The sequence below is a fragment of the Parasteatoda tepidariorum genome, chromosome 1, assembly GCF_982258835.1.
Source record: "Parasteatoda tepidariorum strain Cologne lab strain chromosome 1, Ptep-v5.0, whole genome shotgun sequence".
Lineage (NCBI taxonomy): Eukaryota > Metazoa > Arthropoda > Arachnida > Araneae > Theridiidae > Parasteatoda > Parasteatoda tepidariorum.
The window spans coordinates 32,576,719-32,599,207 of NC_141755.1; the positions used below are offsets into that span (position 1 = coordinate 32,576,719).

At 27.9% G+C, this 22,489-nt stretch overlaps 1 protein-coding gene across 4 annotated transcripts in view; it reads right to left on the bottom strand.

The window, feature by feature from the left end:
- Positions 1 to 22,489, bottom strand: part of LOC107439649 (uncharacterized) — a 51,465-nt gene that overhangs the window by 19,735 nt on the left and 9,241 nt on the right. The window contains exons 1-3 of one of the 4 annotated variants that reach the window (XM_087161392.1): positions 18,553 to 19,066; positions 7,406 to 7,450; positions 2,311 to 2,514 (exon numbers count right to left, since the gene is read on the bottom strand). In XM_087161392.1, the coding sequence (XP_087017518.1) occupies positions 2,311 to 2,514; positions 7,406 to 7,450; positions 18,553 to 18,619 (316 nt within the window). In that variant the 5' untranslated portion in view covers positions 18,620 to 19,066. Of the gene's footprint in view, positions 1 to 2,310; positions 2,515 to 7,405; positions 7,451 to 18,552; positions 19,067 to 22,489 lie in introns of those variants that run through there. The other 3 variants (XM_087161383.1, XM_087161396.1, XM_087161388.1) reach the window with 3 other exon arrangements.

Consider the following 22,489-nt stretch of genomic DNA (forward strand, 5'->3'; position numbering starts at 1 on the left):
TTAGTTTTATCCTCATTGGAGCGTTACTACTGAACACTCCAGCCCGGATATATCACGGGAGCGAGAAACAGAGGGCTAAATCTCACCCCGTCATTTTCACGGGAGCGAGAAGGAAGGGGTTAGATAAAGCCTATGTGAATTTGAAACAATACATTTTAAACATAGTTGATAAGAAATTACCTAAAACCACAAAATTTTATGATATATGTATGTATATATATTTAGAATTTCTATATATTTTTGATTACAAGAAAAGAATGAATTTTTTACATATGATAAATCACAAGTTCAGAGTTTAAAAAACTGCTCCCAATTCATCCACAAAAATATTATTTTAAAAACTTTATTTTGTATTCTGATACTTTATACTTTCTGAGAATTTTTCTTTAATGTCACAAAACATATAATTATTTTAATTAGACATAAGGATTTAAAATTGCAAAGACATGTCTTTTTATTAGAGTTTTTCCGATTGTTGTAGACTATTTGTCTTCTCTAAGATTTAGTGATTTTTTTTGGTTGTGTAATTGTTCTTTCTTCTAACAAAACATAGAAAAGAAAATAAAGGCAACTCTTCTAAGAAGGAGAGAACAATAAGATTCATAAGAAATAGGCAGCAGTGTACATGAATGGATAAACAATTTATGTATGTAAAATCTACACAAAAAAAAGAACCTTTTTAAAGTTATTTTTAGTATTATTTAGTATTTTTAGTTATTTTTTTATTATTAGTTTCGAAAACTTTTTCATGAGCCAAACAGTATTACTAAAGCCCAGAATTTTGATGCCATTTGTATTTTAATACCTGACCTTTTACAGATGGAATGGATTATTAAAGATAAAAAACAGTTTGCTAGATATAAAGAATTTGACGATTTATATTAATAAAAAATTTAAAAATTAGTATATTAATTACTTATTCATAAGATTCAATCATAAATGGAATTTGTTTCATAAACTAAACACAAGCCCTTGGCAGTCATAGGCATTCATGCGACACAAAATTTTAAAATAAAGAAATGCTACACTTTTTTCCTTTTTTTTTTTTGAAAATAAAAAAAAGTTTATAATTTCCTTTTTTAATATTTAAAAAATTACTCTAACTCTTGTTTGAGCTCTTTTAAACCATGGGAAAATTTCAAATTATTCATTATTTCTATCGGCTTAAATTCTTAAGGAAAATATTGCCAAATCTTCGATTTTAAACAAAAGCTAAATAATCATTATGATATTTAAAAATATTTGTCCATTTTAAAGTCAATTAAAGCTCAGCTTCAAGTTTAAGGCGCTCAAAATGTTCTTCTTTCCTAGAGAAAAACTTTAATAAACACGGTAGCTGCATATTTTCTTGGTGTTTGATCTCCAGCATTTTCAAACTTTTAGTGCCATGGTGGCTCGGGGGGGGGGGGGGGTAAAGTGGTCACCTCCTGATGAGGTGGCCTGGGTTCAAATCCCAGCAATGATTGGTCGATACGAATTTCGCACCTGACTCGCACAGACCACAGTGATGTAAAATATCCTCAGTGGTAGACCGATCATGGGTTAAAGTCCCCTTGCCCTATGGCTAATCATAGGAGGTTTTGTGGTTTTCCTCTCCATGTAATGCATATGAAGGTTCATTTCACAGGGTGCATAGCCAAATTATTTAACAAAAAATAAGCACTTTTCAAGGACTCAAATAATATTTTTAAGGACTACCGTCATGTCGAAAAATTTTAAAAAAACTTTCGGGAATTGTTTTTGACAATGGGCAAAGTTTTTTAATTATGTAAATCGAATGACGTTTCGATACGCTACAGACTGACGATAAGAAGAAATAGATTGGGGTTGAATTAATTGTGAAAACGTAGAATAGAACAATGTGAACAGCGTCTTTCTGCATAATTCGTAGCGAAAATCAACATGGTAAAGGAAAAATCTCATTTTGGAAAAGGGAAATTAAGCACTTTTTAAAAACACCCAATGAAAAATATCACCTTTAAGGGCTTTTAAAAACGAAAATCGAAAATAAGCACCTTTAAGCACTTTTTAGAAACACTATGCACCCTGCTTCATCAAAAAGTCCTCTATAAAGGCAAATTTCTCCCAGTACTTGATCAAGGAGCTCCCTTGCCTTCTGGATTGGGTTCAAAACTACAAGGCCACTGAGTTGAACATTGGTAATTGCTAAATCAAAATTCGGTCAGCTGTACAACATCGGTTATATAATAATAAACATTTCGATTTTGTTCTTAAAAATTTTAATTATTCAAGTAATTATGCTTTCAGAGAAGGCGTTGCAATGGTCTTATGAGAAAATGAAAGGTGTACCTTTTTTAAGGGAAAGCTGATTCTCTCCTCCCGATTGAAAATCGTACAGAGCCACAAATACTTGGGGATCAGCGTCCTCTTGCAATAATAAATTCTCCTTGGACATCCATCGTGATGCAGTTTCTATGCTCAGTGGAAGACCAGCAGAGGAGTCATCCAGCAAACCTGGAATCTCTGGGAGAGGTCGACTCTGCAGAAGAGCTTCTGCAAATTAAAATAATCCTTTATTAAATCTTTTATGGGAAATTTTGATTTATGACTTAAAATGAAACAGATCGAAATATTTAAATGGTGGAATAAAGTAGACAATACTTCAATCTAATAGCAGAAAAATATAAAGAATGAAAAAAAGAAAAAGAATCACTATATCATAGATTGCAAACAATTCAACCATAGATCCAGAAATGCCATAAAGATTTTCCACTTTATTGCTAGAAATCAGGTTGAAAAAGAACTAAATGAGAGAAAAAGAAGTTTTTTTTTTTTTTTTTTTTTTTTTATCCAGACAGTGTAAAAATAGTTTTTTTTTTTTTTTTTTTTTTTTTTAAATATACACTCTGTTCTTTAGCAGTAATAAGTTATTTAAGCAATGAGTTAATATTTTTTTTAATTATTTCTTCATGAATTTATCAAATTCCTTTAAATCTTTAGTTTTTCTTATTTAAATTCTATTAAAAGCTTGGACACTTTTCCATGGGATATCATGTTTTAATGAAGATTAGGTCAAATTTCTTAATTTTTTGCCCTCTACAGTACAACATACATTACTATATATTTCCCCTTTCTTCTTTACTTATTTAAGTTTACTTTTTAAATTTTATTTCAAATTTTATTAAAAAATACGTCACGACGAATTATTGGTTTATTTTAATACAATATGTTATAGGTAAATTTAGAAAATTATGTATCAGATCATTGAATTATATGGGGATTTTTTTTTAATTATTAGGAGATTATTTTAATTATAAGAGCATTTAAATTTTTAATGACATTCTTGAGGATTTTTACGTTAACCGAATCACTGTAATTAATATTTAGCAGGAGAGTAATTTATTGAATAAACTTTTAACACACGAAAATAATAATAAAAATATTATTTTACTACTATGACAATGGATTATTATTCTTCGCACTTTTCTGACTAAAAAACTAAAATAAGAATCAGTGCATCAGTCATGAATGAGAAACTCACGCCTATCCGATGACGCGGTCAATGCTAACGTCAGGCAAGCGTGACCGATAAGGCGGAAAATATGTTAAATATTTGCCCCTTCTTTTCTATTATTCAAAACGGAAGCTTTGAAATACTTCTAAAATTATTTAGAAGACAATTTTACCTTTACAATTTTTTTTTAAAAAAAAGTCAATAATGGAAGAAAAAAAAAGAAAAAGATGCTTTCTTTTAAATTTTAGTTACGTTAACAGTGGTATTGTATTTGAAAACTGAATAACTTCAAGCGATAAACGTGAAAAAATTATTCAGAAAAAATAAACTTAATACTTTTTACAAGTCCATGATTATAACTAAAACTGTTTCCCCCCCCCCTATTCTTTTTATTTTTAACGCGATAAGTTTCATGTTACTCTATGACAAATCGGATCAATACACACAGATATATTCAAAAATATTTTCAAGCCTAGTATTTCTCCCCATAATTAATTAATTAATTGAACCTTCGTAAAGTTCCTTTCACACCCTGCATTTAATTCTTTAGTTTAATTCTTTCGCAGAAACCTGTTCTTAAAAATACATCATCAATAACTTATAAACGCGAAGGTAAAAAAAAAACCTGAGAAAAAAAGAAAAGAAAACAATGTTTCTTCTTTTATTTTAACAATCTTAAAACGTAGAACAACAACTAAGGTAGAAAATATTTTAATCGGCTTAGCTAATGACCAAAAACAGAATAAGGCCAATGTCCCTTTTTCATCTCGTCATTTAAAAAGTATAAAAGGACGACCTTCACTTGTCGGAATCTCGTTAAGAACGCAAAGTATTTTATTCTCCAAGGTCACAATAAAAGAATAAAATTTCCCATAAAGATAGACGAAAAGAATAATTTCATCTTTCCTTTCCGAAAACGATTTCACAATAAGACGATTTAGTTGAAAATTAGCTAACAATTGAGTTTCAAAGTGTGCCATCAACGAATTTCCGTGCCCCAGATTTGTTAATAGTATATTTTGTACTCAAAAATAAGTTAGCAAAGGAAAATTTCATATTCCGTGACACTCATAAAAAAAAATACTACCTACATTTATATTCCAAGATAGGAATTATTTTATGCGTTCAGGCAACAATTTAAATATAGATCGTTTGAAAATGAATGTTTACATAGCATGCAACGTGATGACATATTTAAATTTTTGATGTTATCCAAATTAAAGTTTTTTATTTGCAAGAGTGGAAATTATTGGACTGTAACAGAAAAAGTTAAAAGTTCTTAACTTTAGTATAATTAAATAGATTAAGGTACCGTAACCATTTAATGTACATGTGATAATAGCAAACGATTTTTTCGATATTTCCTTTAATAAAAATCTAGGATCAATAAAACAAAATTTTAGATTCTGTGTAAAAGTATACGTATCTTTCATAAAAAATACAAAGATTATTAAATGTTAATTTTAAATTTTAAGTACGTTTTTAACTATACAGAAATAAAACAGAATAAATTAAAACAAAATAAAATGAAAATATAAAGAAAATTTCAAAAGAAAAAAAATCGTTAGGCTTTTTAAAAATACTTAAGTTCTGATGAATTTCATTTATTACTTTACCAGACGCCGTTTTTCTTCTCCCCACACTTTCCAGTGCAAAAAAAATTTGATGCTAATAACTAAAAGTAAATTTGCACTCTATGAAAATATTGTTTCAACCCATAACTAGACATACAAAAACCTGTTTATATATTTGCATTACCAAAAAGTAAAAAACATTAAATTTTTAATGTTGCAGTTTTAAAATTTCGAATGATAATTCAGACTCGAAAGCTATGTACCTATACTACACCAGAACTAAGTACATATTTACAAAGTATTTTCGAGATATATAAATTACAATTTTAACAGCTTTCAACAAACATCAACGAAGTATGTTGTTAGAGTTATATGCATTAGCATTCCATTTTAGAAATTGCAGGTAAACGAACAATTACATTCTATCACTTCCACGAAATGCGGTCACGCTCGACTTCACAAACTGAATAAAAAAGCAGTTAATAATCGAATTGCATGTTTAAGTTAAATATATTTATGAATAGTTATTTTTATTTTTTATGATGACATAAATACAGATTGTGTAAAGTAAAATTCTCAGTTGATATAACTAATGCATTTTAGTTCGAAAGTTTCTTTTCAAGGCTTTATCTTAAAAAATAAATGAAAAATAGAAATTAACATTTTTTAAGACTAATGACGGCAATTATTTTCCTCGGGAAATATAATAGATTGTTATGTGACAGACATAAAGCAAATAATAATAGATTTTGATGAATTAAGGTAAGAAAAAAGATGGAAACTATTTTGTAGTTTAAGCTGTATGCAAATTACCTTAAATGTAATCATAAAAAAAATAGTTCCACCCTAATTTTTTTCCAAGGTAAATTTATAGATTATAATTTAAAAAAAAAAATAATATAAATTCATCATTATCGTTCGAAAATTTTCCTGTTTGTCTTAAGCTAAGTTATTGAAAAATCCAAAAAAGACAAAATATGTTAAATCCGGTTTATTAAACAATTTTTCCTTGGGAACTATGCTTTAAATTACAAACAACTTTTGACAGAATTCTTATTTTATTAATAGCTGCGTGATACAAGCGCTGATTTAATAACGTTAATTTTTTTTCTTTATTATAAAGTTCGATTCTTAAGTAGTTTCTTGCTGAGTCCAGAGAATATGTTTTACGCTTGTTAAATTACTAATCCATTTGTAAAAACTCTTTTATGGACAAAGAAAAAAACATTGGGACAATTTAAATTCCAATTTACATCCATTTTTATGTAAATTTATGCAAAAATTACTCTTTTGTACAAATAATTTTCATAAATTTTTTTGAAAATTCTATTTTATTCTTCACTAAATAATCCGCTTAAGTTGTTTCCCCCCCCTCATATATGGCTTTATCTGGATATCAATCTATGTATAACATAGCAAACATGAACATTAAGCCAGAACACAAATAATAATATTACTAAGTGGTGCTCTTTGCTGGTTGGCCGTTGTCAAGATAGGTTTTCGAAATTTTGCGAATGGAACGGATACCCTATGCCTATAGTAATTTTTTTTCTTCCAAACCAGAGCTCAATCATATGTAGGCTATATAATTTTAAACCAACTATTATTTGTTTTTTGACAACATCTTAGCAAAAATTTAATTTTACATTTTTTATTCCCACGTGATCAAAAGAAATAACGTCCCCACATCTTCCTATTCATTTTCAACTACCTACTTTAACTTTCGATTAAAAATAACTAAGTGAGAAGACTAAAAAAAATTTAAAAAAATACAAAATTTCTCCAGTTGGTGTATTGATATAACGTTGCTGGAAATTTCAATTAAAACAAGTCGATTAAAAGATTTTAATAGCAATCCTCTATTTTAATGCTGATTGAAACATTTTCTGTTATGTTAATAGTTGATGAATAAAAAAATATTTTAATGATTAATCATAAAAATAAGATTGACAATGCGAAGAACAATTACACTCAATTTCACTTAATTCTGGTCAAACATAAATAAACGCATATTTTATTTTTTTTAAACAAACATTGAAATATTTTTTACGTAAAAATAATTTTTAACATTAAAAATCAATTAATAAAAAATAGAAGAGCACGAAAAGGAGAAAAAAATATAGCAGAATCATAAAGAAGAGTATTTCAAGGCTTATTGAAGAAAGAAGAACTCAAAAACAGAAAAAGCATTCGACCTGTCATTCAATGCATTAATTTTACAGACGGGTAAAGCAATTTTATTAAATATCATGTTCAGCGTGAGAATGCATGCACACAAACTGATTCACACAATGAAAAAGAACAAAAAACCAAAAAGAGAAGCAGTATAAATGAAAAGCAAAATTCTTTTTCTCACCTTCCTCGCAACCTTTAACATTGTCAAGCCAGAGACTACTACCAACTAAAGGAGGGAAAAAAGACCAATTGAAAATGTGTGCCTAAAATTCCAACAAATATTACACATAAAATGAAAACAATCTGAGGACAAAACAACATCTTGTTATTTATCATCCAATTCATTACATTTTGTTAAACATTATTTTAGATATTTAAACAAATTAATTAAGTACCATAAAAAGCCAATATCTTTAGATAACAAGAAGTGCCTGAAATGTATCAATATTTTCTATACCAACACTTCAAAAATGTATATTTATTAATTAAAGATCGAAAATGGAGTACAAAAAAATAAATAAACTAATTTTATCTAGCCTAAATACAAAAATACTGCTAGGCCGGAGGGGAAAAAAAACATATTTATATTTAAAAAAAATAAAAATAATAATAATTACTAATCGTTTATCCATTCTAATTAACCATTTTAATACTTTTTTAAACATATTTCAAACCTTTAGTCGTAAATCCATCATCAATCAAGAAAATCAAACCAGATTCCCTAATTTATTTGAAAATTCTATAATAAGAATTATTTAATATAAAATATGTCCTCTCTGCAAACATAATCGAAAAAATATATTACTAAGATTCATATTAAGTTTCAGTTTTAAATGGTGGAAATTACATTCAACAGAATTACTTAAGCCTAATTACTTAAAACTTGATTTATTTAAAATAATACCATTGAATTACCATTATATTGTGAACTAAAATTCATATTTGGTGAAACAGCATAAAAAATAAAATCACATTATTAAAAATTTATTTAAATGTTTACTTAAATTGGTCACATAACACGATTCCTTAAAAATCGTTATTAATGAAATATAACAAGTTAAAAAAAAAATTTAATGAAAGAAAAAACAGTGTGTCACATGCCCGCCTGTGTTTTTAGGGTGACTATAAAAAAGGATATGAGCAATAAGTTTGGCAACAATTAGTTAGTCTAATAATTAGTTTGAATCTACTAAGATATATTAGGTATAATTATTAAGGCTGTTTTTCAAAGGCTCCATCGTCACAGGAAATGATGACTTTTTTAATGCTATTTTCATAACTGCTGTGAGTTTACAACAGTTACTCGCGATTGTGTCAAGTTTAGCCTATCTAGAACCAGCGATCCCGTATGCTTATTCTGAAAATGGCACAAAACATCAATATGAAGAAAAGCTATCAGTTTATTAAAAATGAAAAGCTTTTGTGGACTAATTGTACAATATTTAAAAACTTACTTTAATGCTGCATTATCTGGGCTCATAAAAATTTGCAAAAACTGAAAATAAGGCAGTCATTTTGATAATTTTTATCTATGTGGAAAAATGTCTGCATATTAGTGAATTTTAAAAATATTTTAGTCATTTGTCTGTTCTAGAGCCCAGATAATTCAGTAAGACAGGGCAAGATGTTATATATAGTGTAAAATGATAGCTTTGCTTTAAGTGTAAGGCATTTAAACTGTGCCTTTTCTACTTTCTGCGGCGAATGAGCTTCAAAAAAGAATGTTTTTACCTTGTCAATCTTAAAATTATGGTTAGGAAAATTATAGAATATATATTTAATACCAAGTTTATACATAATAAATGTTTGTCTTTTACTCAATAATTTAATAAAAAATCTATTAAAAAGAAATCATGATTTTTTACTCATTGGTAAAAATAACATTGTAAGAAAAACAAATAATTATGGGCGAGACTACAACAACGGTTCGATGTTCCCACTCACATAAAACAAAACACTAAAATAAAGATTTAATGGATTGGAATAAAATTGCATCAGCATCAAAAAGCAGAAACATTGAGCAAGCATTAAATCATTTCAATGAGGAAACAAGCCATTTAATGAACATTTATTGAGTTTAGTAGTGCGGCACATGATAAAAAACTTCTTTCCCCCCAGTGGGTGCCTCACCGACACAAGACCTCCCAAGAAATATTCCACGGATATGCCATTTCATTATACAACTAGGAAAAAAATTTAAAGGTCTGGTGTTTTACAACCACTTTCCAAAAAGGGTGAATAGGCCGTGAACCTTGCTTCCTGTTTTTGTAGCTTTCATCTGTTTAAACCAAGTAGCAAAAAGCAGGAATTTCGTAGGAGGGTGAATGGCGTTTCCCAGAAATTGTTTCTTTTACATCCTTTTTCTGTAGTGGGTGGGCGATTTGAGATTTTTCTTTTTCCCTGTATTGGTGGAAATTATTTCAATGGAAAAGTGAGGAAAGTTAGATGCAAATACTGTATGAGAATAACACTCGAACCAGGTAATTCAAATTATGGGATTCCTGATAAAAATTAGTTTATTTAGAATCAGGTAATCCAATTTGGTAGATGCGATACAGTGTCAACTAGATTCCAAGATTCACTAGATTCCTGATTCAAAATATGATCCAATATGATTCAAGACATTCCAGTTTATTTTTAATATATATATTTCTTTTATGTGGCATCATAATCTCGGGTATTTGTATTAATAATATTAATTATTGACAACATAGTTGTTATTGATTATGTTAGGTTGTCTTAAATAATAATTTAAGAATTGTTGAATAGTTAGTTATACGTTAAGTATTTGTTTAGAATAATTTTGTATTTCTGCAGAATAAAAAATTAGTTACGAAGTATTAAGATTTATTTTTTATCTTTTCTAAAATGACTGTAAAAATTTTAAACATAAACAGTGCTATGGTGCCGCATACTATCATACCAATTATTAGTGACTGAGCTTGTCTTTTCCAAGCAATAGCATGATACATTACAATAACATTATATACATCAAGCAATAACATTATACATTACACGATACTTAAGTTATGGCTCGAGAGGTGAGCGAGGAATTGGTACAGCACGCATTGGCACGATTGGGATCATATCACGACAGAGATTAAAATTACTTCTGCTGCCTACTATGCTGATAAGTGCCAAAATCATACACTTTCCGTGTGCGATCAATACATAAAGAACTTTGACAATATCGGAATAATATCTAAATGTAGTTAAAATTGGAATCAAAGTGGCAACAGTAAGAGGGTGAGAAAATTTGAAAACGATCATACCAATTGTTGGTGACGGTGATTGTCTTTGTCTGTCGAACAGATTTTAAATTATTACAAAAATTCAGTACTTAAAGAACATAGACAATGTTGCGGACATCTCCAGAAAAAAGTTAAAATGGAAATCAAAGTACTTCCGCAGAGGGCAACAACTAAACTGTGGGGGAAAAAAATTTGTTCATATATTTGTTTAAAACGAATTAAGGTTGTTAGGATTGGAGGAGGGGTTGAAGAATTAGAATATTTAAATACAGTTGTACTGTGCATTCGGCTTGGTTACCATTAAAGTTTATATGATGTACAAATATAACTTTGAAAGGAGACCAAGCTGGTCGCCAAAGCTGGCTAGTAATTTTATGAAACTTCAATGATATTTGCGTAAAATAACCAGTTAAAAAATAAGGAAATTTAATATTCTCGACCTTAAAATTCATATTTGTATGACTAAAAATAAATAAATAAAATATATAAAGAGCGAAAGAATTTGAACATTATAATTGGAAGAAGCACTGAGCGTTAGGAAGGGAAGGCAAAAAAAAAAAAAAAAAAAAAAAAAAAATAATAATAATAATAATAATATATAAATAATAATAATCCTTTCTTACACAAATCTGAATAAGATATCCATTCACGTGGATAAGAATTTCACGAGAGAGAATGAGATTAAGAAGTTGAAGCATTTTTGCATCAAAATGTTACACAAGACGTTCCCCCCTTATCATTTGCCTTTTATTCCCTCAGTTGGGGAAAGAAATTTGCAGCAGCTCCCGATTGAAATCTTTCCGCAGTCTGAGTCATCATCATGATAAATAACACGCTTCACAAGTTTATTCAAAAGGATAAAAGAAAATATTAATAATAAAATGAACATTATATATGCTCGTCAAAAAAATATAACTTCTTTCATAATGAAACAAAGCGAATGGATCAGCAGCGAAAGAATTGAACCAGAACAAAAATATTCAAATGTAACTTTGTTGCTTTTCTGGGCAGAAAGAAACTATTTCCGGTTTCTTCCGTGAAAAAAAATAGGATATTCATACACCTGAATTAGAGGAAAACAGGGCAAACCAGACACATTCTTGGAAAAATAAAGATGACAGTATAAAAACGTTGAAGACAGTACGAGTGTAACCCAGCGATCTTAAATCCATAAAACCTGAATGCTTAGGATTAAATACGATTTAATATGCTTATTAACTTTTTTTTTCCAATTACGATAAATACAGCGATCTTATACTCAATAAAAATGCTTTCAAAATAATTATTTTAGAACATTAACCTGTCATAAAAAAATTCATCAACGCATATCATTGTCAGAATAGTGCGAAATAAGTTAAAAATATTTTATTTAATTTTAAATGCGCTTTAAAAACAAATATGCATTTGAATAATGGTTATTATTACATAGCATTATCATTTCAATGATGATAAATATCAATTGCCGATATGAAAAGTTTCATAATCTGAAAATTAATTCCTAACAATAACACAAAATGTATACTTAAAACAAAGAGACGATTTTTAAAACAAATTCATTCCATCCATTTTTGCACAGCAAGAAGAGAATTAACGCGAAAAAAACGTTTCATGTCTCTCTCTGACAACCAATGAATGATTCATGACATAAAGATTCGGTCCACAATAGGTCATCCACTTAATGTTTCTACAGAAATTACAACAATAAATAAATCGAATGAAATCCATCCATTTTTACGTCGCCTATTTTTATCATTTTCAGAATAAGTTGAAAATAAGTTTCAGATCTTAAAAACTTCACAAGTAATAAATAACAAGTGAAACTCACAAATATATGATTAAAAAATAATTATAGTACTAGTTAAGTGTTTCGAATTTTAATGTTGTCTTTGTCTTTCACTATTATCATCACAAAGTTTTAGTTATTTTGAATAAAGTTTTTACAATCAAAAAAATATCTAATATGAACATAAATTGTTCATTTTAAAGAGATGATTTTTAAAACAAATTTCTTCCATCCATCCATAGGAAACATAAAGAATAATAGGTTAAGCCAAGAAGAAAAAAAAAAGCCTCAGGTCTCTCTATCAACCAATGAGTGATTCATCAAATATAGATTCTATCCACAATGGGTCATCCACTTAATGAGATTCTACAGGAATAAAAAAAGGAAGAAGAAATCGAACGAAATCCATTGTTACAACGTGCCCAGCCAGGGCACACTTCTCACTACGAATAAAGATAAGCGGAAGGGGTTCATCAAGTATACTTCCAATTCATATGTAGAACGAAATTGAAGGGCCCCAGATGGAAGTAATACTAATCAAACAAATCAGATTTGGAAAGTCAGTCAGTTGCTGTTTTGGAATAACGTCTGCGGGCAGGCGTAACTCCCTAATTAGAGGTCGAGTAGAACGTGTGCTAAATGTTGAATACGAATAAAGAGGTTAATGGCAGAAAAATGCAATGACATTCTAAAAATATAATGAGGAATTTATCTAATTTTGGACACTTTCCCTAATTAGAAAGCAACTTTTAATGCTGTTGTGTCAAAAGTCACTGACTCAATAAGGTAAACATTGGGATAGTTTGTAGGTATTTAGGATAAACATACCAAATGCAGCAGGGCATGGAAGATAATTGATACATATTAATTACAGTCACAGTTATTTTCCGTAAAATTTGAGAATATCAGAGTAATTATAGCATCAATTTAATCTATATTAAGAACTGCTTTTGAACTCTTTAATTGGGAGTAATTAAACAAGCAGTACCAAACGACACATTTATAATTTATTGATTAAAAAAAAAAGCTTTTCAATAAGGTCTGACCCAAAAATTCGTTATTGAAGGAACATAAAATTAAGTCTGCACATTCGTTTTTAGCTAATAAATAAAATATCTTATAATTGCTATTTGTCAAAATGTTCAATAGTCCATCTCCCAAAATTTTAGTATTTATCGATAGGAACAACGCACACATTTAAAGGCATAACGATTAATAGTATAAAGGTCTTAATTGAATAGTAGGACAACTCCGATTGTTTTCCATTTGAGATACAGAGCCTTAAAGTTTAATTAGTGTATTGTTTGTTTTTTATCTTTGACTGATAGTTTGGCGTCTTCTGTTTGGCAGTAGAAATCAGGTAGAAATACGCTTAAGATAATGATTTTAAATTAAGAAAGAAATAACTTATTCCATTTAAAAACTATTAAATAATATATTCAAATATAGATTATTATTTCAGAAGCTTTATAAAATAAGGGGACTTTAAACTATGTCCTCTCAATCATTATGATAAATCATGCTCTAATATTTTTTGTTGTTGTTAAATTCCATTTACTTTTCTTAGATTAATGAATGCCCTTTTTTGTATTACTGATACTCTATTTAAAAAAATTATAAATAATTAAAATTAACATAATTATAATGAATTAAAATTATTTTGTGAATAAGAGTAAAGCAGGTTTTGTTTTAAGGAAAAAGAGAACAGAAAAAAAAAAGTTTTAATGAAGTCTTTGTTTTAAAATTACAAATTAAAGTCATTATAATCAGTTTTTTTATTAGTTTTTTTCAAGGAAATAATTTCGAAATAAAAATTTCATGAAGGGTCCGTTTCAACGATAAAAAATTTGGTGAAAAGACCGTTAACGGACTCAAATTTCTTCTAAAAATGACCTCTGATGAGAAATACAGTGGAACCTGTCTAAATTGACCACCTTCGGGACCAAGTCAAATGGTCACTATATAGAGGTGGTCACTTTATGAAGAGTCTTTAATAAGGACTTTTTAAATAAAACTTGCAGAAAATGGTCACCTTACTCAGATTCTCACTTTAACCAGGTGGTCACTTTTACAGGTTCCACTGTATATTTTTTTCAAGGACAACGGAAGAAATTGGACGAAATGGAAGAATTCTATGTGAACAATATAATTGTTTTGCAATAGTTTAAATTTTAACAAAACACAGTTTGTTTAAATTTTAACAAAATAAATATAAAATAGTCTCAGAAAGTTAAGTTTTTCACATTAAATAAAAAAATATATACATCTACTTTTTATATTTTATTTCAGCTTTATACAAAACTCTAAAATAAAATAGATTAAGAATCAGTTTAAGTAATCATAGTTGACAATATTTGATAATAAAAACTAGTACGCTACTTGTAATTTTGAATTCAGTGTGTGTAGTATACGATTTGTTAATTTAGAAATATTAATAAAATTTGATTATGACTTTTTAACTATTCTTTAAATAACTATAAAATTAGGTTTTATTACACTCCTCTACGTATAGAAACCACAGTTGCTTTACGGTCTTAAATTCACTAAATTTATACTTTTTTCCAGTAGTTACTTTTTAGTTTTGAATTATTTGAAATTAACTTTACAATTTGTAAAGACAACTTTATGTAGAACCTGAATTATTCTTTTTTCAAATGAAGAATTTGAATATGTAATAGTTGTATATCAAATTTACCACAGAGATATTTTCCGTTGATTAACTGATAATCTCTGAGAAAAGAAAATTAAACCAACCTTGTGAAACCAAAGATCTCCAGGCATAGAAAACGAAATTTCTCTCAGATTAAAAAAAATAATCGCCAATTTGGAAGAATAGATAATAGAGGAAGACGACCAGGAATTGATTATTCGAATCATTTCCTGCGTTTGAAATCTTAATCATTATCATCGCTAGCTGAACATATTCATTAGAATATTATGTAAATCTTCAAGGGGAAATTATGGGTCTATATTAGTTGCAATAAATTAATAGGGATGTACAACCATAAGGCCAGGATTTCAAAAACTAATATCAATTGAATTTGAAAAAAATATACAAATTCCAAAAGGAGGATGCACTAATCAAAAGATTTAAATCCGTCGATATTAGGGTTCTTGTAAGAAAAATTCATTCATATAAACCATTCAAAACAAATGTAGTTAAAAGATTTCGTTTTAAAAAATTAAATTAAGTAGACTTAAAAAATTAAATTTTCCCCTTATGACCCCTTGAATTTTTCCCTTATTTTATTAGAAAAGAGACGGTGTACACACCTTAGCTTTCTTTTACTTTGTAAGCATATTATGGATGCACAGTTGTAATTATATACAATGCTGTACTTTACCTTCCAAGTTTAAAATAAAATAGATTTTTGTCGCGCAGCAATAATTAAGAATTAACACAAAAAAATAGCATCAAATTTCGGTACTGAAAATCATTTTATATTTTCCAATGGCCTTCTATGAAAAAAACTGATTGCTCGTTCCTATTTCATTTTGTTACACATTTAGTGAATGACGATGAGAGGAAAAAAGAAAAGGAAAAAAAAAAAAAAAAAAGACTAATTTTTCACAGGTTTGAGAGTGAAAAAATAACAAGCGAGAATTTTTTTCCAGTTCGGCATAACTAAAACCACAGAACTAAATAGCGTAAAAAAGTTAAATGTTTGTTATTAACATGTACTCAGACCTTTAAAAAAAAAATAATAAAAAAAAAACTAAGATGTGGAACGCGAAGTGAGAATGTACAGGTTTTAAATTTTTTTTTTGTAAATTTGTTACTGTCTATATAATATTCGGGTATTTTCCAGAACCAAGATTGAAATCTATAAACTTCATGAAGAAGGGGGGGGGGGATAAAACGGATGAAGATTTCAGCAATAGAATTGTCGGGGGAGAGGGCTTTAAGTTAATAAATATAATTTTGTTTTCAGTATTATTATTTACTTCCTCCTTTTTTTCCTTTTTTTTTCTTTCGATATTTTAAACATATTCAACTGATAGAAGTTTGCAAGTACACATTGTAATACATTTTTGAGAATTAACAACATTTCAAATACTACTTAGAAAAAGCATATTTAAATATAATTTATTTAAACTTAATTCTTTGTAAATTACGGAGGAAAAAAAAAAAAAACGTAAAACACCATCACAAGATTGTAAGTCAATTCTAATTAAATGTTTCCCTTTACATAAGCAGGAAATGCAAAAATATGTTCAACAACTGATAATAGAATAACAAAGTAAAAAGAAGATTATAGTTAAGTACTACGCAACTACTGATTAAAGTAGAATTACAGATAAAACACATGGAAGCACTTGAATTGGTGCTGACAATTAACTATGCTAAAGAATAAGATCGCAGAAAAATTTATCCTTAAAGGGCCTTCAGCTATGTTTTTTTTCCTTCAAAAAAAAGAAAAAAAAGAGAGAGAGTTTAGTAATTTATAAAAACAAAACAAGTCTAATTACTAAAAAAAGCAATTTAAATATAGTTTGATGAACTTAAAAAGAAATAAAACAATTGAACGCAAATCCTTCTTGTTTTCATTTATTTTATAATTGATATTCAATTTGTTTTATTATTTCTTTCATTTGCCTGTTGCAGCTTTGAATGATATATTTGTATGTGTTTTAATTTTTAGGGCAGAGTCGATAAGTAAATTAAAATGTGCTAAGCAAATTTTCGATACGATATAATGAAATCTATGCAAAATAACCCCTTGTGGGACAATTTGATGATCTACTGACAAGTGGGCAAACCCATAAAGGGGAACTAAAATGTTTTGGCCTGTTACTTAAATCATTAAAACCAGCTTAACACCAACAAGTTCGACTTTAAAATATTGTGCAAGTTTCACTTTATGATAATTCATATTAATTGCAAGTAAAATTTATATTTTTTTATTTTGATGCCAAAACGAATACTACAAACTTTTACAGCATTGATTAAAATTAACTTATCATAAAAACAAATACCAATACCACTTTTAATCATGCAAAATGCAAATGCCCTGTATGTCTTTCCTGTAACCATAGCTAAAATTTGCACCTTTTTAAAGGCAATCACAACAACCCGTAGAAATATTTTAAATGAATACAATTACGAATTAGAAGAAAATCCCCGAATAAAAAAATCCCGGTTAGCGAAAGCAAATCAAAACACATCGTTAAAAAATCGCAATAAACTAAGAAAAAACAATACATTCGTTAAGCATTTCTTTATTTTTAATTCCCTTGACTTAACAAAACGAATCCTTAATAAAAAAATAAATAAAAGATAAAAAAAAAATCTTTCTAAATGGTCCATGTACCCTCAAAAAGAAATTTCTAATACATCAATAATTAAAAATATAGCAATATTAATCGTCCAGATAACCTAACCCTGACGCTACGCTTGTAGGCATTAAAGCGATCTAAAAATAAATCAAACACAATAAAAAATTTTTTTAAAAAAATCACAATTTAGTTAGTAAATTTAAAATTAATTTTATGCACTTTTTAAGAAAAAAGTTATCGCATTTTTTATCTAAGTGAATTTTTTGCAGTTAATTGCAATAAAAAAAAAAAAAAAAAAAAAAAACTTTTTTTAAAAAATAAGCCTTTAAAACATTTCTGCTACATTTAGAAATAAAAGTCTGCGATAGAAATTCTTCGGACTGTTAAATTTGGCTCTAGGCCCGTAAATATTTAAGTGGTCTAAAATAAATTAGTAAAACACAAAACATTTAAGAACTTGAAAAAAAAAAAAAAAAGAAATGCAACATGGGTACCCAACATACCTAAGTAAAAATTGTGTAAATAAATCCATTTTTTAAAATTAATTCCTCCACCTATTTTTTTAAATAAAATTAAAAAAATTATTTAAAAAATTCAATATAAATTCTTTCATTTACTAAAGCTCATGATTTGATACTAAGCTTGTAATACTAAACTAAAGAATACAAAAAATCAAATAAAGAAAATGCAAAGAAAAGTTAGTGTAATAAAGTACGTAAATTAAGGTAAATAAATAAATAACACACAATAGATTTGTGAATTTAAAAAAAATTGCAATAAGAATTTCCCTTACGATTTCAATAAAAATCCTCCCTGAGGAAAAAAATTACATAAATAAATGTATATTTTTTTTAATAATGCCTCTACCTGAAAAAAATTATACACGATTGAAAATCGAAGACAACACAAAGTAAATTCCTTCAACTGTCAAAGCAGACGATTTGATACAAAGCTGTAAACGTCTAAATTTAAGGGGGAAAAAGTAATGAGATAAAAGCAATTATAAAGAAAACTTACTCTGTATAATACGTAAGCTTCGACTTTTTTTCTTAAATGTAAGCCAATGCATCTTTAAGTAATCCATAAAAGCACAATCCCAAAAGTTTTTCGAACTATAAATTCACAATTCCATGAGACAACACAACTTCTCTTCGAACATCCCAACGACTTTTTTAACACATTCGGACATGCATCCACGTTTTTCTTTATGTCTTTTCCCTTCAGGTACTCAAGATAAACTGAGAGGAAAAGGAAAACAGAAGACGGCGGTGGAGAAGAGTGGGGGGGGGGAGGGAAGCACCTGTAGACGCTATGCTGGGAGGCAAGTTTTAGGGATGAATGGTAGGCGTACGAGTCCGCATACCACAAGTTTGGACATGTATGGTTGAATTGTTTTTACCACTTTTCGGAGACAGGAGCTTTGACATTTAACGACCTCAGGTAATTATTGAGAAGAAAAAAAGTTGATGACATCATAATCTAAGAAAACATATAAAACCTTTGGAGGAAAAATCAAGTCACAGGAAAATTAAATATTAGATTCATACTATTTAACGTTATATAATATAATTTTATGATTGATAATAACTTAGCCTTTTCTTATTTTATAACTTATTACAAAGATAAAATTTTCAATTTTGTACACGTATAAAAACGAGATAAGTATATCATCATGTCCCGTTAGTTTAACGTGAATGTCTTTTAACATAAATTACTCGTCATATTATAAACAAACAATGCAATGCAAATTATACACAGGGTGATTACAAAATAACTTTGCTGACATATGACATTTTGGAGAGCATACCGGTTGAGAGAATGGAATAAAATTTCCTACCTACATATTATGATCTATGCTCTCAAAAATGATGTTAAGAAAGATTCCGTAAGTTTTCACGGTTGTAGTTCGTAAAAACAAAATTTCGAAATTATCAAATATCAACACTCATTTTTTTTTTGATCGAAATGTAATCTTTACAGTGAAAAACCTACAATGGAGTTAGAACGGTATTTTTAGCACAAGAAATTACGTTCGCCAAGCGTCGCCATTTTTCGTGACCACTGACGGGACAATGATAAAAACTATTAAAAACACAGACAAAAATTACAAAGAAAGCATTTAATGTTTTAAAATTATTTGACACGTCCGACATATCCTTAGTTTCTTCTTTGTTTTTAAAGGTTTTTATCACACTCTCTTCTCGTTAATGGTCACAAAAAATGGCGACGCTTGAAAAAAGTCTTGTGTTGCCAATTTCTTGAGCTAAAAATGTCGTTCCAACTCCATTTTAGGTTTTTTTACTGCAAAGATCAAGTTTCGATCAAAAAATTGGGTGTTACTATTTGAAAATTTTGTCATTGTAATGGTAACCGTGAAAGCAACGTAATCTCTTTTAACACCATTCTAGATCAAAATACCCATGTACAAACTTTGTATTCCGTTCACACAAAAGGCATGCTTTCTAGAGGAGCATACGTAGTCAAAGTTATTTTATAAGCACCCTGTACATATTCTTGTCATATTTTGCAGGGAATTTGCATACGAATTAAACGTCTTAATGATGTATTTGCATATGTATGCAAATACGTTCATACGTCAAACTTTAATCGAATATAATGCTTTCAAGTACTTACAGTGTGTAGGAAATGATTATAATGCTTTTCGTCACATTTTGCACTAAAACTGCATACGCATTTAATGTTAATGTTTCCTAATACTGAAGCACATTTGCTTACGAATATGTTTCTCTTCTAGCTTTAACTATAATGCTTTCAAGCACTTATAACATGTATTTGCATACGAATATAATGCTTTTCGTCAAATTTTGTAATCAAATTGAATACAATTTAACGCTTTCAAGTACTTTTAACATGAAACATTTTATTACGTTAATTTAAATTTCATTAGTTGAAAACATTATTTTTAACGTGGATAGAAAATTTATTTTCGCAGCACGTGCTCAGAAATTGATGATTCACAATAATTTCTGAAATATTCCATATCTGTATTATAGTATAGATTATTTCACTGTTACAGGTGTTGAATGAAAGAGATAAATTGAATCTGTATAGGATATGGCTGAACTGTTTCTCTTATAAAGAATAGTTTTTGTACTTTACATATCAATAGAAAATTTTCTTTCACTCCACAAGTGTTAACCAAGATAAAAAAGCATGTTTTCTTGACAAATCCCTTTGTTCTATAGGGGTGGTCTCCCTCATCCTCACAGGTTGTTCTGAGAAACTTGATTCAACTCCTTTCTATGTAATTGATCATTGAAACACCTGGACAATAAAATTTTTCAAAATTCCTCAAGTTTCTTTAACGGATTTTATTTAATTATTTTCTTCATTTCTTTACCGCTAATTTTTGTCTTATACTTCAAAATAAAAATTTTAAATTTTTGATTAAAAATAAAAATTGTAAATTTTTCATTTTTAAATGCTATTGATAAGCTAGATGACTTTTGAAAAGCATTTGCAAATATGAGGGGGGAAAAAAAACAGGAGCAATTACTGTAGTCAGCCTCCAATTAAAAAAAACAAAAGTATTTACTTTATTTAACTTTCTTTAATAAGAGTCAATGTTTTTGAAAAAACATTAAAATAAATGTTTTTAAAAAAAACATTTAAAAAATGTTCTTTTAAGAGATAAAATTTTTTATAAATATTTTAATTTTTTACTATTTATGTAAATACTTTAAATGTAACCCGATAAAAAATAGTAAATTTTTCTTTATAAGTTTAGTTATTGAATTGAATTCAAAATTTTAAAAAAATAATAATGTGCGTCTGCATTACTTTAAATAAACATTAACATATAGTTTTTTAATCTTCATGTAACATTGCGCTGCTGCAAAAATAAATTAATGCAAGCAAATTTAACAGACCTCTTCAAACTTCGTGCTCTGAAAATTTTTAAAATTCAACGTTAAGATTTTTAAAAAAAATACTTGTTAAGTAATGCATTATACTTAAAGTAGTCGATAAGCATAGATGAGAATGAGATGTTATTTTGAATTTTATAATTTTCTTTTCAGTTTTAAAATTTATTTCGGTGAGTCAATGTAAACAAATTTTTACTGCATTTATGAATTAGGTTTTTATTTTTAATTCTAATATTTTCAAAATATTGCTTTATATAAAAAAAAACAATATTTAAAATATTAAATATGCATATTTTATTTAATGTTGCATTATTTATAAGCATATTGATATGCTTAAAGTCTCATTGTGTTGAAAAAATTAAGACAAAATAGTATTTTATTCTTTATTTATATTTAAATTAATAGTACTAAAACATAACTTTAATTTCACTTTTTTCTATGCACACATGTATGCGGCCGATTTGAAGTTTTAATCCTTTTGATCATTTCATTATTTTCAACTTTTTTTTTTATTGAACAAAAATATATTACCCTAAATTCTGTAAGCTCTGCTTAAAATTTGTAATAATTTAAATGAAGAAATTTTTTTTCAATTTTTATAAATTGATACTAATGTTATACATAATTATACTGCTATATTTTTAATAAAATATGACATTTTCGTATGTGCTGAGAAGCATAAAAGTTTACTTATACATTCATTATTAATAAAATACAATAAATATCACAAATAAAAAAAAACAAAAAAACTACACAAAAAAAAGGTTTTGTCTGAAAACATGCGCCTAACAGAAAAATGTGGAGGGGGTATTTTGGTAAACTTGCAAAACCACAAATCAAAGTGGGAAAATCCGTTTTTTGAATGACAGCTTTCTCTCTCCCCCTCTTAAACATAAGTATAATTTCCTATAAGAATTCTTGAGTATATTACAACACTAGGGTAAAGGTTAAGGAAGTTGAAGGTAAAATAAAGGTATAATACATTTATTATTACATTAATATTAATAAAATAAGTGAACACATTTACATTGTTTGACGGGAGGCATATTTCCTTCGAACATTGTTAA